General features: G+C 43.7%; 1 protein-coding gene across 1 annotated transcript in view; it reads left to right on the top strand.

The window, feature by feature from the left end:
• LOC138491540 (galactose-3-O-sulfotransferase 2-like) overlaps positions 1-16524 on the top strand; it is a 470736-nt gene that overhangs the window by 70236 nt on the left and 383976 nt on the right. The window contains exon 2 of the mRNA XM_069618091.1: positions 10408-10510. Coding sequence (XP_069474192.1) covers positions 10485-10510 — 26 coding nt within the window. The 5' untranslated portion in view covers positions 10408-10484. The remainder of the gene's footprint in view (positions 1-10407; positions 10511-16524) is intronic.

A 16524-nucleotide genomic window follows, 5' to 3' on the forward strand; every position in this document is an offset into this window, starting at 1 on the left:
TAGCCAATTACGAGCGGTGGGAGGCAGGAGGAAGCAGAGAGGCACTCGGGGAAGGATGCGTGCGCGGGGGTGGGGGAGCTTTTTCACACAACTATACGGGCCAAAATGGAGGTAGGGGGCACACCACTCCCCTGCCTGGGTTGGTAAAAGGCTACATAATGGTGCTACATTTTTATTTGTTTAGCATGCAATTCACCACTACTGCTACAAAACATGGATTGGGAAGAATGAGGCCGACCCTCAGGCACTTGCTCCTGCTCCCATGCATTTTGTCAAGTGGGCCATCCAAATGAGAGAGAGAGTTCAGGTTGCCCGAGACCGACATGCAGGCCTTCTCTGCAGAGCGTGTGCCCTTCCTCGCTTGAATGCCCCTGCAGAGAAGCCTCGGTGCTGCGGGCTGGATAATTAAATAGAAAAACATGTCACATCCTACTCGTCAGGGAGGATGGCGGGCTGCCATCCTGCCAAGCTCGATCTCTCCCTTTAATTCTCATTTCCAGTCTATTGTTTAACGTAGTTTCCCTTGCTCCTGTCTTTAAAAATGAGACCGCTTTCGGGATGGGCATGGTTTGCTGAGCGCCCTTCCCGTCACCAAGGAACACCTGGGATATCGAGGTGCACCTTGGTGACGTGTTGGGTTGTCGCCTCTCAGGTGGCCTACGGACATTGGACTAATTAAAAAGCCCACTCCCCTTTGGTGAGGGGGCTTTTTAATTAGTCCAATGCGGCTTTCTTAAATCCCAGGGACTGGCATGCTGCCTTTGAGCCTCTGCCAGACTGCCACAGTTACTCAAGTGAATCCTGTTGATGCCGTGCCTGGCCTGCTTGCAATCCTGCCTTCGGACTCGCCACCGCTGAACAGCTGCAAGTCTCCCACATTAAAGTAATTGCTGCTTTTAATGTATTCCTGTGTATGCTTTGCGTGTGTTGTGTAGGGTGCTCTTCTTTTAATGTTTGTGTGTGGATGATGTGCGCGTGTTGTGTAGGGGGCTTTTCTTTTAATGTATGTGTGTGGATGATGTGCACATGTTGTGTAGGGGGCTTTTCTTTTAATGTATTTGTGTGGATGAGGTGCGTGCGTTGTGTAGGGGGCTTTTCTTTTAATGTGTGTGGATGGTGACTGTATGCATGTGGATGGTGGGCACATGTTGTGTTGGGGCTTTACCAGGGCTTAAGTCGAGGGTACAAACGGGGGGACGGAGCCCCCCCACTTTATTCAGGAGGGTGGACTTAGTCCCTCCAGCTAAAATGAGAAACATTGAATGTCCTCTTTGAATTTATGAATTAACACCGACCTCGGGGATGAACCCGCAGTCGGCAGGTTTGTAGGCTGGAGACTTCACCACTGCACTATATAACCTGATGAAAAATACAACAACTAAAGGTGAAATGTCGCATTTCGGTACTGCACGACCCAGGGCAAACATTTGTATTGGTTCTTAGAGTTTAAAACATGCACACCTTTTAAAGATTTCAAAATCACTAATAGAAGAAAATGTCAGTGGCAAACAATCCTGCTCAGTATGACCCATAAGCATCAAACACACACTGTCTTGCTTTTGTGGTCATTTGATACATGTGTACAGTTGAATCCTGTTCTTTTGTGTCCTCACCTCAATGCACTAACAACTCTGACTCAACCACCCAACTAACCTCACACTTACCTACCACAGCATCACCCACCAGTTAACAATGACCTAACCCAGATTGTCCTTTCACTACTCAGGAAATAGTTCTTGTGAATCCCGTAAAACAGAAGCTAGACGGTGAATGACACAGCAGCTAGAGTGATAGAGAGTGCACAGAAGGCAAGCACCAGAATTGAGCGAAGACGTTTGACAGTTACGGCTCAATTCACAAGAAAGGAAGAGAGGTGAAGTGCCCTACAGTGGACAAGTGAAAAAAAGAGAAATTTGGTACAGTAGACATAAAAATGTCTTTGAAATCCAAGCTGTCTGGTATAGGGATGTAACAGTATAACGGTATACCGTTAAAGATACCGTGAACAACTTAATTGGACAATAATAACCGTCACGTTGTTTATACCGTTATATCGTTTATACCGTTAAGTGTGCTTTTCAATCTGATTTGGAAAGGCTGCAGTAAGCAAGTGCTGCACAGTCTTGGTCTTGCACTGTTGGATGTGCCATCTGCCAAGGGGGCCTCGTTTGGCAGACAAGAGCATAGGGAAAGTGAGGCCACATTAGTAAATGCAGCTTTGCTGCTGTGACCGCTCTTTCTCTGTGATCAGTAGTGTCGGGTCAAAGATCAGCTGACTTTGTGCAAATTGTGTTGAAAGCTGTCCAGTGTCTGAACCTTTGTGTTGCCCATGCAAAGCCTGCAATGATGAGCTGACTGACTGGCTCTATAAGCATACCAGAGACTCCAGTTCATAGACTCTGCCAGACCTGGATTTCATGTGCAAACTAGAACAAAGTTAGTTTGTTTCAGGCATTATGTATTTGAAAGGCAGCATACAGATTTTAAACATTTTCACACAGTCATGCTGCTCCGCGCTACAGGTCAGATCTTCTATGGTGATTGTCCCGATTTTCAATTTGCAATTAGCAAGACCACAGGGACATCACAAGGGTGATCTGAGGGCCTGAACTGAAAGTGAGCATTTTATTTTTCCTTGTGTTCGGATGTAAACAAATGTAATAAAACGTTCAGTGACTTGCAAAACAGTGGAGCCAGGAGCACTTTGCTTAGAACCACTCAGCCAGCATGAGCAGAAATATATTGATCCAGCCTGGCCCGGCATCATGTGCCATTAGTTCAGTAAGTTAAGGTCCTACTGCACTGAGCAAATGCACATTGGAACAGCTCTTGCTCTGGCTGTGCAAATTGTAATTAAAAGGACGGCCAGTGAAGTCATGCATATCGAATTACAATCCCTAAGGTTAAGATTCAAGGAACTTAAGTTTCTCATAGTCATGGATCGGATATCCATCCAGTTCTGTTTTAGCTTAGAATTATGTGATATTTAGTTTTCTCACCAATTTGAAAGATGGGGAACTACACATCCCAGAATTCAAAGGGGGGAATAAACTGGATGCCCTTCTGATGCATGTCCACAAACAACTTTAGCTCTGTAGACGAGGAATGGCCTTTAGGGCAATATGCCCATGGACGAACCAAAAACGCAAAATGCTTGTGTGGGCCAGTTTTTTGGGTCAAAGTGGGGCAATTTTTTGGTCAAAGTGGGCCAGTTTGATGAGTGACTTCACTATGCGGCTAATAGATTTGACCACTGTTGCTGAATAAATATTCTTTTAAATGTACAATTTGCATCACATTTTATCAAAAATCTCCCCCTTGGGTACTATTCAAACAGTGTTCCAAAAGAAATGAATTCCCATTTGCAACTGTGGGCCACTTTTATGTTGGTGCCCGAGACAATTTTATGCCCCAGTCTGACCCTGCTCTAGACTGTTGAACACTGGGCCTATCAGTGCTTTCTGCTAGTAAATAAACTGCCCCCTCCAACCACCCCCACTGTCCTGTGTAGATTTGCACGTTGGCACTAGAGTTGTTGGTTCGCTTGATCCTTCACCTACCTGCCTTCTGCATATGGCACTGGACTCGAGCAGGCAGGACAGATTCTACATTCAATTTGAAGTATCCAGAGCAATGGGGGAGAAATATTTCTTAGGTCTATTCTCAATTTGTGACACCCCCCACAAAAGCATTCCTCGCTCTGAACTCGCATCACAAGGGTCCTAATGCACTGAGACCTGGGAAAAACGGTAATGATGGGGCTGTGGTGAGGTGGTGGTGTAGGCCATATTTGTGCCGATATGTATTTTAACTTTGTCATTTTCAAAGTTTTTTTTGCCACTATCTTTAAGAAGGTAAATGAACATGTATTGCAAGAATCAAGAAAGAAATCGGCAGCACCCACTGAACGTTGTCCTTTAGGATTACATGGTCAGTGGTGACTTCGACATCAGACCTTCATAAGGTTTAGGTCGAAATGACCGAAAAAAAGGTCAAAACGACCAAAAGTTCTAAAAATGCTACCACCAAAGGATCGAACACCAAAAGTTCGATCCTCTGGTGGTAGCATTAAAAAAAAAACGGGGGCTGCTGGGGTGTCCCCCGCATTGCCCCGCTCACTACACTTAATGGTATAGTGAGCGGGGGCTGCAGGGGACACCCCTGCAGCCGTCCGTGAAAATTCTTTTTTTTTAAAAAACAAGAAAAGAAAAGGACCCTGCAGCGCCAGTTCCCAATCACAGAAGTGAAAGGGAACTGGCGCTGCAGGAACCAGCGTGAAGGTGAAGGTAAGTGGGGTTTCTTTATGTTGGTGGTGTGGGTGGGGGTATGCTGGGGGAGTGGGTGGGGGCCGGGGGGTGTTATGGGTGTGTTGTGTGTGTGTGTGTGAGAGAATGTGTGTTTTAACAAATTATCAGGGCTGAAATGTCCGAAAACAAAGTGTTCGAACTTTTGGTTATTCGAGCACTTTGTTTTCGGATATTTCAGCCTCGATAATTTTTCATTCGGTCAAATCACTTAGATTCCCTTCATAATACACCAGGCAGATGGTAAACAAGCTATACTGATTAGATCACTATGCAATCTTTCGGTGTGTCTGTGTTGGCTATGACATTTTGACAAAAGAAACAAAATCAATGACATGGGCTTTCAGACCGCACATGAGTGACTTTTCTCCCTTTAATGGGATAAAGAGTTGTCAAAAAACTTTTTGTCGCAGCAAGGGGTCATGATGCCCATGCCACGTGGTTCCATAAAAATGCAAGTCGAGGCCAATTTTCAAAGCGATGACCTGTGACTGAGCAGCAAGCTCATTGCTCAAAATGTGCATTATAGCACTTCCACTAGTCACTCTTTCATTCAAGGCGATCAACGAGTGAGCGCCATGAAAGACTAATTCTGCAGCCGCCTTAGATTCCTGGAGAATCAGCTAAATATGTGCAGAGACGAGTTTCAAAATGCTACCTTGCAACAGCTGGAAAATCCTGCCTGCGTATTCGTAAGTTAACTAAAAAGCATTGACCTAATGGTAAGTTAAAGAACTTCAAATGCAAAAAGGCAATGTAAAAAAATAAGTTCTTTTTTTCGGTACAAGTAGTTACAGTTAGAGCAGTTTTTAATGCCATTCCGTAAACCACAGGTGCCTGACACAAAATCAATATGTTAGCAATAGGAAGAATAAATACAGTGCCAAGAAGGAAAAGAATTTACTTTTGGTTGGTGGCTTTGGGGTTATATATTTATAATGCATAATGTTTTCTAAACATATGACAATGGGGGATTTCGCTGGTTCCATCATTGAATTTACATATAATAAGTCACACCACAAAATTCACTCATCTCTGCTGGTATTCCCTGCTGCCATACCAAAGGGTAACACGTCTGTGAATACTGACCACCTTTCGGCCCGCAAGTAAACTAAAGGCTGTAACGTAAAGAGATAGAGAGTGCGTGCATGCGTGGGTGTGTATAAGCAGAAGCACATACTGCCATCAGCCTCCATTGATCCGTGGCATGCAGATTATCAAGATGGTAGCATTTTCATCTTCACCAGTAGCCAGTGGGGGAGCTAAAAGCCTAAATGACCACTTAAGAAACGCTAATAAGTTTGCTTTGCCAGTCGCAGCCACCCCCCCAATCCCCTCCTCTCCACACGTGTGTTTGTGTTGTTTGGTGGAAGCAAGGGGTGGCATTTCAGTGGAAAGTATGTTGAAAAGCCCAATTCTGGCCCTCGGTGCCTTGTTTTGTTTGTGATGATAAAGCTGACAATTTATGACCTTTTAGAAAATATTTGTTAAGATTAGTTAACTCCACCTTCTATACCGCGATAACCATGATATACCGTCATTTGGCAAGAAGGTTATCGTCCGCCCTAAAACTAATACCGTGACACCCCTAGTCTGGTAGCCAAAATCGGAAACGCAAAGCACTGGAGAATCGGGAGCGGGAGACCTTAAAGCAAAGAATGGAGCAATTTGTGAAAAGGGCATGCACAGTGGGCGACAAAACCACTCCTGTTGCCATGTGCTCTGCTCCTTTGGAAACCGAGCATGAAACTGGAGTTCAGCCTGCCGCAAGCCCAACTCCCCAATTTGAGGTAGCCCCTGTTATAGATGATGTTGTGCAAGCTGTTGATGAAAACCCTCTGCAGATTTCACAAGTTTATCAAAATGACCTTTCAGACCCAGCACTATGGCCTACAGTCATGAGTATCACTTTGCGAGACCACCTTGTGCTCACCGGCCCTGCCAAACATGCAAATGTTAGTTTTCGAAGAGATGATTTAGGGCGGCATTTTTCAAATGTCCGTTACAAAAGAAGAATAGGAAATAATAATCCTGAAGTTTTTCATCGTGAGTGGTTAGTGTACTCAGTTAGCAGAGACTGTGTATTTTGTTTTTGTTGCAAATTGTTTAGCCAGTCCAGTGTGAAGGGCAGTCTGAAAGTGGGAGGAAGCAGGGATTGGAAACATATTGCACAGACTCTGTTTCAGCATGAGAATTCTCTCATGCACTTAGTGGCCTATCGAGATTGGGCTGAAGCAGAAATAAGACTGCTCTCAAACAAAATGATAGATGATGAGCATCAACGTATTTTACTCCAACGAGCAAAGCACTGGTGCAATGTGTTGGAGCGCCTTCTCCTATAGTGCAGTTCCTTGCTGGCAATAATTTGGCCTTCCGTGGATCAAATGACTGCTTATACCAAAAACATAATGGCAACTTTTTAGGCCTTGTGCAGTTATTAGCAAAGTTTGATGTGGTGATGGGCAGACATTTAGAGAAAGTACTTTCAAAGGAAGTTGCAGACTATTATTGTGGAGAAACCATCCAAAATGAACTAATAAACTTGATGGCTGAGAATGTGAAGGAGGATTTCGTAAAACGTGCACAGGGAGCAAAGTTCTTTTCTGTCATACTTGATTGCACTCCTGATATCAGCCACCAAGAACAGCTTTCCATAACCATGCGATTTGTGGACACAAATGCAGCCACCATTTGCATTCAAGAACACTTTATTGGGTTTGAGGCAGTAGATGATAGTACTGGGGAAGGCCTCACAAATGTTTTGCTCCAAGAACTAAAAGACTGTGGTCTTGATGTGAATAACTGCAGAGGACAGGGATATGACAATGGCGCCAATATGAGGGGGAAAATTAAAGGAGTGCAAAAGCGTGTCCTTGATATAAACTCAGGGGCATTCTTTATGCCATGTGGCTGCCATTCCCTTAATCTGGTGTTAGGGGATGCTGCAAAATGCACAACGAAATTGCTTACCCTCTTTGGCATGTTACAGAGAATATATGTCATTTTTTCTTACTCGGTTTGTCCTTGGAGCATTCTGAATAAAAATGTTAAAGGTTTGACCCTAAAGCCCCTTTGTGAGACACGGTGGGAGTGTAAGATTGACAGTGTAAAAGCTGTCAGATATCAAATAACTGGTGTCCATGATGCTCTTATTGAACTTGCCAAAGAGGGGAAACGTGATGCATCGCTTCGTCATGAAGCAATCAATCTCGCTGATCAATTGGAAGACTATGCTTTTTTAGTGTCTTTGGTTGTCTGGCACGATATCCTGTTCAGAGTCAACCTAATAAGCAAAGCCATGCAGTCCAAGTCTTTGGACCTTTCTACGGCGGTTCTACTTTTTGAATCCTGTATCCAGTTTCTGCAGAAGTACGGAGAAAACGGATTCACTGATGCTCTGATTACAGCTAAAGAGTTGGCCAGCGAACTGGAGGTTGAAGCTTCTTTTAAAGACAATATGAGGAGATGACACAAGAAAACACAATTTTCTTATGAATGTGAAGATGAAGCTCCTCAAGATCCGAAGGAGAAGTTTAGAGTTGAATTTTTTAATGACTTCCTGGACACAGCATTAAACTCAATCCAAGAAAGGTTCAAACAAATGAAGGAGCACAATTTAGCATGGGGTTTTCTGTACAATATGAAAGAGTTTTCTAATGGTGCACTCCTTTATGAGAATTACAGGAGGTTGGAGGTGGGTGGTACTAACCTCAGCAGGAGACCCTGACATTGATGCAATTGGCCTAAAAGATGAACTTCTCTTAAAGATACATTGCCAGAACTTGTACAAAACCTGTTTGATGTGCTGCAATTCATTCACAGTCGAAAAATATGGGATTGTTATCCAAATGTCTGGGTCGCGTTACGATTTTATCAACCATACCCGTCTCTGTAGCAAGTGGAGAAAGGAGCTTCTCCAAGCTGAAATTAATTAAAACATATCTCCGCTCAAACATGAGCAAAGCGAGGCTTGTCGCGTTGGCAATGCTCACCATCGAAAATGACATTGCTCAGACAATACATTTTTCTGATGTCATAACAGAATTTGCCAATAGAAAGGCTAGGAAAGTCAACTTTTAAATTAGTTGGCCTGTGATATGGTTGGCCTATGATATGAAGACAAACATTTGAAGTCTGGACTTTGGCAGTTGCTCATTTAGTGTGTTTTCATTTAAATGAGAGTTTCCCCCTGCAGCATCAGTATCATTTTTTTTGTTGGTTTTGTAAATACATTTTATCCTGCCTTCTTATAGAAAGCCATGTTGTGTGTGTGTTTTATTTCGTAGACCATGCAGTACAGAGGCAAATCCAGATTTCAAAGTATCTTTTTACCATACATTGTTTATGTTGCCTAGGTGTTTCAAGAATGCGTGTGTATTTTTGTTTTTTGGAGGGGGCGCCAAATTTTGTTTTGCCCAGGGCACTGCGGGTGCTAAGGCTGGCCCTGGTGGGGGGGGGGGGGGGCTGTAAGTGTCAGTGTTTTCTTTTTTACCCCTAGACGCTAGACACATGTCATTGTTTGTGTTTTTTTTCGAGGGGCCACTCAACTCACCTCCTTCCCCACGGTCGTCCGTTGTTTTGCTTGTGTTTTGCTCGTCACAGTAGGAGTCAGGTTGCCTGTTCCCTGTTATTCTCCAGCTTCCGTCATCTTCCACTGACGCCAAGAGCTGCCAAGACTGCAGGGACTGTCACACATCGTCTGAGCTCCGCGAACGCTCTGTGTTTGCTCCCCCTCCCAAATATCACAATGGAAGGCAGACTTGAGCCACGCACATAGCGGACTGCAGAGACTGTCACCCCTTGTCTCAGCTCTGCGAACACTCCAGGTTAGGTTCAGTATGTTGTTTGCCAAGCTCCTCCTCCAAAACAGCACAGTGTGCTTGGATATAAACACTCTTCCTAAATATGGGGCTAGCTGCTGCTGTTCTGCCCCTCCCCCACACTGTCAACCTGCATTTGCATATCAAGGGGGGAGGGGGGATTAAGTGTGGTTTAGCAACTGATATGTCTCAGTAAAAGCCATTAAGGTATTTTTAGATTGGCAGGTGACAGTGGGTGTAGTGATGACAGAGTAGACTTAAGCACACATATATTTTAGACATGGATCCAGAGCATTGATGGAGCAAAGCTTAGACCCCTCACCTGGAAACCCACAGGAGCTGTGGGTTTGACCCCCCACAACATGTTTTCTTTCTGAGTATAAACACAAATATCCTGCTTGTTCTTAATAATAAATCTTAACATTATTTATTTTTAGTCTGGTCAATTAACTCATTCTAACAGGCACAAAGTTATGTTATCATCAAGAAAACACATAACAAAGAGGGGGACATAAAACATGAGGCACAAGACTGTTGCCTCACTTCAATTGCTTGAATCCAAAACATCATTACTCAGAATTCAAATAATTCAAGTTTGTTCAATCCTCCTAGACATTCAGTGCTGGTAGGGGACTCGCACTGTAGAAGGGCAGAGTGATGACCTTAAAGTCATAGTTCACTTGAGCTGTGGCCTGTGGGCAATTTAACAGCTTGAGCATTGGCATTGTGGTTTGCGTGCAGCACTGCAATGTGGAGAGAGAGTGGGGAAGTGCGGTTAGTTTGTGTTTAGACATTTCAGCGATGGAAAAAAATAAATGAATATGTTGGCAGCTGCTGGCTGGGAAGTAGAGTATAAGATACGGGCAAAGAATACATCACTTGTTCAGTCACCTTTTTCGCACGAATATGAAACGTGTAAGTTAGGTAGAACATGTTTTACTCAGCCATAGACACGTTTTAGGAATAAAATAATCTAATATGCAGCGCCATGTGCTTTCATTTCCCACCACACACTCTCTCTTTCTCCCATTTCTCGCCTCTCCACTCTCTCTCTGTAACTTGCTTTTTCACTCCTTGCTAATCCTCCCTTTCTTTTCCTCTTTGTTGCTATCACTCACCACACAGACACAAACACTCTCTCTCTCTCTCTCTCTCTCTCTCTCTCTCTCTCTCTCTCTCTCTCTCTCTCTCTCTCTCTCACACACACACACACCCACACGCTGATTTCAGAATACGTTGAGCATCAGCAACTGTGTGTCTTTCTATCTCCTTTGAAACGTCAGGTCCTCGTGGCAGGAATCCATCTTCTATTGGATGTCTGTGATCCTTCTGAGCTCAGTGAGTGGAGATCTGAGGCAGCATGAGAATCTTCCCTAGAAAGCCCAGGTAAGAGGACGCATGCATTAATGGCACAGCCACCATCACTGACAAATGAGTTCATGTTGCTTTGTAGAAATGAATACACAACTGGCATAAGAGAGGGGAATTGTGTCTGACTATACAGACACTGTTTCAACAACCTATGATCATAGCACTAAGTATATTTTTTATGTTATAGAAAGATATGGGATATTTTGTGTCCATATCCGCTGCATGCCACTAAGCTCCTAGTGTTACATGAAAATGACAGACTCGCAGTGTCTATATTCTTTCCATGACGACATAGTAGAGAAGATACAGAGCAGCTCTGTTTGCTTGCAAGACTGTCCTGTGGAGTGTTTTCCCGCCTGCCCACATCTCACCGGGATGTATGCAGTGGGAGAAAGGCAGTCCATTCTGTGGGATCACAGTCTGCAGAGACGCAGAGTGCCTCTGCTCTTCCCCCTCCCCACACACCTCCTAGGTCGTGCAGCCATAGTACGCGGGACTGAGGAGGCAGCAGGGGAGGAAATCTGCATGCACCCTTAGTCTCCCACTGCCTCCACAAACCCGGTACCATGCCCATCTGGGCAGTTAACTGGGGGGAAAGGTCAGAGCCAGGGGACTGCATGCACACTACATTCCTCTGACAGAACCTGTTTGTAGCATTGCTGTTTTGTCTTTCAGTCTTTCAGGTCCTCAGTTCCTGTGCCTAGGACAGTGGTTTCATCATGCCGTAGTAGCCAAAACTCTTGGCTTTGCCAACAATTGTTCCTTAAAGTATGTGTAATGAAAGGCGAAACTTAATTATGACATCACATCTGTGGTTATTCTGTCAACTATGGGATATACAGAAGACTTTATTGCTCACCTTTTTCCAACAGTTCAACAATATAATTAAGTCCCTATTATTTATCCCTGTTTGAACATACTTTGATCAAATGTTTCTGGAGAGATGTAGTTATGTATGCGACATGATCATATATTTTATTTTACAAGCACAGTGAATAGAAACTTGGTACAGTAGCTTATTTTCAAGAGTACACACGTTCTCTTTTAAAATATGAAGGCACATGCGTGATCTTGAAACCTTCTGTTATGTATTGGATACGCAATGTGGGTACCATCCAAGGTCTTTTTTATATTTAAAACCTACATTGGGTTTAACCAACTCTGTCTCTCTAACCTTAAACTGCAACTTTGTATCATTTTGGTGTTGCCAATCAATATTGTTTGTCTTTATTTTAACGCATTGCTGGTGTTCTTTGCACAGCATATATATGAGTGCAAGCAGTGCTTTATATCTGTACGCTGCCAAATCTATATCATCTGCTATTCTAGTTATTTTCCACTAAGAAGTTCTAAATACAGTCTGTCATGAGGCATTTTAATCGTATTACTGGCGCCATCTTTTCCCCACATGGCTGATGTATTCTTCTAGTTCTGCTCTAGTTGGTGTTCACTCACAGAACAAGTGTGTGCAGGAAAACGTCACTTATGAAGAATGGCACCGGATGCAAATCTTGTCAGACACCATCACACAGCCCCAGCAAGCTGCCTCACCACTGATAGTGTCCTAACAGTAGGAGAACTATCTTTCATTTCTCCACATGCCTTTGGGATAGTTCAAGGCCCCTTACACTTTTCTCTTTCCCTCTGATATCTGTTTTTTTGAATAGCTACATCCCAGGCTCGGTTTCGTTGAGAACATAATTAGCCTCACAAAAAAGCCAGCCCTCGGTTCCTTCTGAAAGAGTTTGGTAAGTAATGCATTCCATTCTCCAGTGTTCATTTTTCAGAGAATCGGTTAAGGATGGTTTGTTAGTGGTGATATTACAGTCAGTGAAGCTAAGTCATACGAAGCATCTCCACAGCTCCCAACTTCAATTTAATTGGGTTTTATGATAGCCAGATATTTTTAATTACAGCTCCTCCACCACCAATCATCAATTACGAGGTAAGAGTGTTCACATGTATTGTACACTATGTGAGAATTCTCTATTTACATCTACCTTACTAAACTCTTGCACACTTTCCCTAGGCCACCCCACCCTCCCCTATGAAGAAGGTACCACAGTCACCTGGGGACCGAAACATGTCAGGTTTCTGTTGATCTTCATATGTAGAATACCGCTTGTAACAAAAGATTATAAGGGCATATGTGTCCTTTTTTATCCATTTGTTGAGATCACAATTTCTTGTTTATAAAGCTGTACAAGTCTTGGTTCTTGACTTTTTTCCTATCAACTTCAGACTTTACCAAATACGACTGGTGCATATTTTATGAATGCAATTTTGAAATATTTTGTTTAAATACCTTTTTAAAGAGAAACAAATGAAAGGGATTTGATTGACAAACCATATGATTGTTCCTAGAAGCCTTGTCACTCAATACAATATGAAGTAGCACACAACTCTGGAAACGAGTCTTGCAAGTTTTTGTATTTTCATAAGGGAACCCACATACATCTGTTCCCAAGGGCTTAGAGGGTTCTTTTTCCACAGAGATGTTCAGAGTTCCAGATATTGTTCGTTAAGGTATGGGCGAACCTGCCTAGCCTCAGAGAGGGTTCCCATGGGGGAGGGGGGGGAAGAGAGAGAGAGAGAGAGAGAGAGAGAGAGAGAGAGAGAGAGAGAGAGACTTACTGCTGGAATCAGAACTGGTAGTCTTTAAAGGGGCTGAATCTCTAGGCAACCACAGAGGACCCCCAATACTGACAGAAACCTTAATTTATCAAAATAAATCTTGATAGGGGTAGGCTAAGCCCTCAGCCTCACTCTCCTGCCCCTCTCCTGCGCTTCGTATATTCTTAAGATATGTGTCCTGTGGAATCTGCATCAGATCCTCTGCCCCCATGACCAGTGGTAGAAGTGTACAAAAGAAAGTAGTGGAACTATGATCTTGGTGTTGTGCCCATAGTGCATGATGTGTCACAGTACCGGGGCTGGGTGACAGCTAGGTAGGTGTAACAGACAGAAGGGGGGGGGGTCCCCTTGTATTGCTTTTCATGTTTTTTTTCTCAGTTTGTCATTCGGTACGAACATTTATATAGTCCCTCTACTCTCTGATCTGTACTTCACCGAAACCCATACCAAACACCTACCTGAATAGATGCTACTTGAACAGGGGCCTAACAATAGAAGAAAGTCTGTGGTCAAGCAGAGAGTAAGGTCATTTCTTCCTAAACCAGATCCTCAAGGCTGAACCTCTTCCATCACTGATCTGAAAAGGTTCTAGAGATGAATAGTCCCTGATCTTTGATAGACCAATGTCCCATCCTGGGATGTACTGTGTGATGCTATTCTTAAGGTAAGTCTGAGTAGCCACCTGGATGCATTTAAAGATGATGCAGACAATTGAAAGCTGGATTCTCTAATGGAGACCACAGGAGATTCCTGCAAGCAGCCTGGACTGATCACTTTTCCAACACCCAGAAACCAAATCAATTTTGAGCCATCTGAAGTCTGCCTTTAAATGTCACTCATTGTATTGCAATAATCCATATGACCAGTCACTAAGGCTCCTATTACAACTGGACACTTTCCAATTGTATGACAAAACCTACATATCCACCGGATATTAAAGTTGCATGCCGTGCAAATGGCATTGACCTTTATCAAGTATAACGTCTGAGCATTTAACCGGAGACAACTACATGACATGTATAACCAAAATCAGGGGGAGATGCCGTGTGAGAAGAGATTTTTTCTTAGTGTTAGCAAGACCCACCACATTTTTTCTTGGCTAAGAAGAAGCCATCTAGATACATTCAGGCTTAGAAGTCATGCCGGCTTCCTACATGTACCGTCACATAAGATGATTCAAATGAAGAGTTGTGCCTTAACTGTAAAGGGTACATTTATGGCATGGTGAAAATGCTTGTAAAAAGATAGTGGAACTGCTGACAGTAAAAATGAAAGTAGTGGATCTCTGCTCCCGATAGCCCCTGCTCACTTTGACCTCTACCCATGACACAGAACTCCCAAAGAGATCATCTCCCACCCTCTGTCTGCATCCTAGATTAGCCCGCTTGCTCCTCCCACAGAGGTCTGCATGTAGCTGTGTCTTTTCCTTGGAACCCATTGTCCTCCAATAATGTCTGATTCTTTGATCACACTGATCTCCCTACACTTATCGCTCAATACGAACTAGACTACTCTTAAAAGAGACTTTTATAAATGAAATGATTGGAATGTCAAATGACGAGACATCAATTAAAAAATCAAATGCTATTAATATGCTAAGGGAAATACCACATTAGAAAAACATACAAATAAAAAATGGCAAGGTGTAAATATCATGTGTTTGCTGAAGAGTGCAGACTTGTATATAGCAGTTGGTAGCCAACGTATATGCATTAGAGAGGGCTGTAGAAAATAAAGATGGGTACTGATGCACTCTTGTACGTACGTGTGTTTGTGTGTGCGCGTGTTTTGTATGTTTGTGTGTGAGTATGATAGAGTGGACTTCTATTTTCATAACAAATATCTACTAGCAATCTGTATCTAGGGGCAGTTCCCTAGAGCATGGGTCACTCTTAGACCTTCCCGGTGAGGTTCTCATCAGAGCTTGATATTTCATTGTTTGTATTTTTATATAATACAACTCTACAGGTCTCAAAACGCTGCATTATAAACACAGGATGCGAGTGGGCAATGACATGATAAGCTCAAATCAGAACATTTTCTGACATTTACGAAAGGTCATGAAGTGGTCTATCCTACAAGCTTCTTTTGGGTGTGTCCCAGACCCGTGGGGCTTGCAACTCATTTCTTTTTATGGCGTGGTATAAACGCCAGGCATGTATTTCTAGACTTAAGCAATCTCTTGGGTTTGGCAAAGGGGGGGCACAAGTAGAGCTTACAGGATAGGCAAAGGTTTATCTGCAGTAATATTCTTTTTATTCCTGGTAGACATGGATGGGGCAGTGAGGTAGTCCACGTTGGGAGGGGTGCAGTCTTGACGATTAAATGACAGGAGGGCGTGATCGGTCCAAGGTTGAGGCTCAATAGAAGTGATGGTTCTGTTGCAATTAAGGTCAGCTACCCAGTCGAGGATTCTCCCTTTATCATGGGTGGGGAGAACGACTCTGAGTAAGGCCAAGCTCCACTAAGGAGTTGGCGATGGAGGTGGCATGAGTGTCAGTCGGGTCATTGAAACCTAGATTAAGGTTGACTAATAAAAGGTTTTGCGAGGAAGGTTTCATGTTGGTGGTCAGGATTGCATTTATTTCTTCCTCGAAGGAGCCCAATGGTCCGGGAGGTCTGTAGATTAGATGCCTTGTTATGGTTTTGGAGTTAATGAGGGGGTGTTTTACAGTCAGCACTTCGAAGGAATTGGTAGGAGTGTGTGAGACAACTCTAAGTACTAGTGTAGTTTTGGCTATGAAAGCCACCCCACCTCCTCTGGCGGCATCTCTGTCTGCTCTGAGGACCGTATAGTTATTCGGGGTCGCTAGAAGGAGGGATTGGTCCAGCTGCTGCATGTAACCAGGCCTCGGTTATTGCAAGGTAGTCCTGGTTCTTTTCTAGGATTAGATCTGCAATATTCACTGCGTGGGCAACTAGGGAATTAGCATTTATCTTCCATCCTAGGATAGCATTAGTGTTGTTGTGGGCAGAGGGTAAGGGTGTGCCTTCGGCCAGTCTGGTCTTCTTCGAGTGTTTAGGTTTTGTTTTGGGTATGTGTTGAGGATAAATGTTAGTGGGCAATGGGGCAGGAGGTATCTTATAGGATTTACCCAATCTGCTGCCAAGCCATGCATTTCTGCTCGCTGAAGGGCATGGATGATTGGGCGTCAGTGTGATGGGGTTTGTGGTCGGAGGACTGGAGGTCTTGGTAAATTGGGGTATATCAAGTGGCGGGCTCTGAGATATCAATGGGTGATTATTTGTAACAATTGCTGTAGGCAGTGTGAGGGTTCTGAGCATGGGTGTGGTATGCGTTGGTTTCATCAGTGGCAGGAAAGAAGTTGGCTTGATCCCCGTAGGTAGGTTCAAGGGTGGCAGAAAGTTGGTAGGTGTGATGTGATGATCAGGGT

Source organism: Ambystoma mexicanum, chromosome 10 (genome assembly GCF_040938575.1).
Source record: "Ambystoma mexicanum isolate Mex_15411 chromosome 10, UKY_AmexF1_1, whole genome shotgun sequence".
Classification (NCBI taxonomy): Eukaryota; Metazoa; Chordata; class Amphibia; order Caudata; family Ambystomatidae; genus Ambystoma; species Ambystoma mexicanum.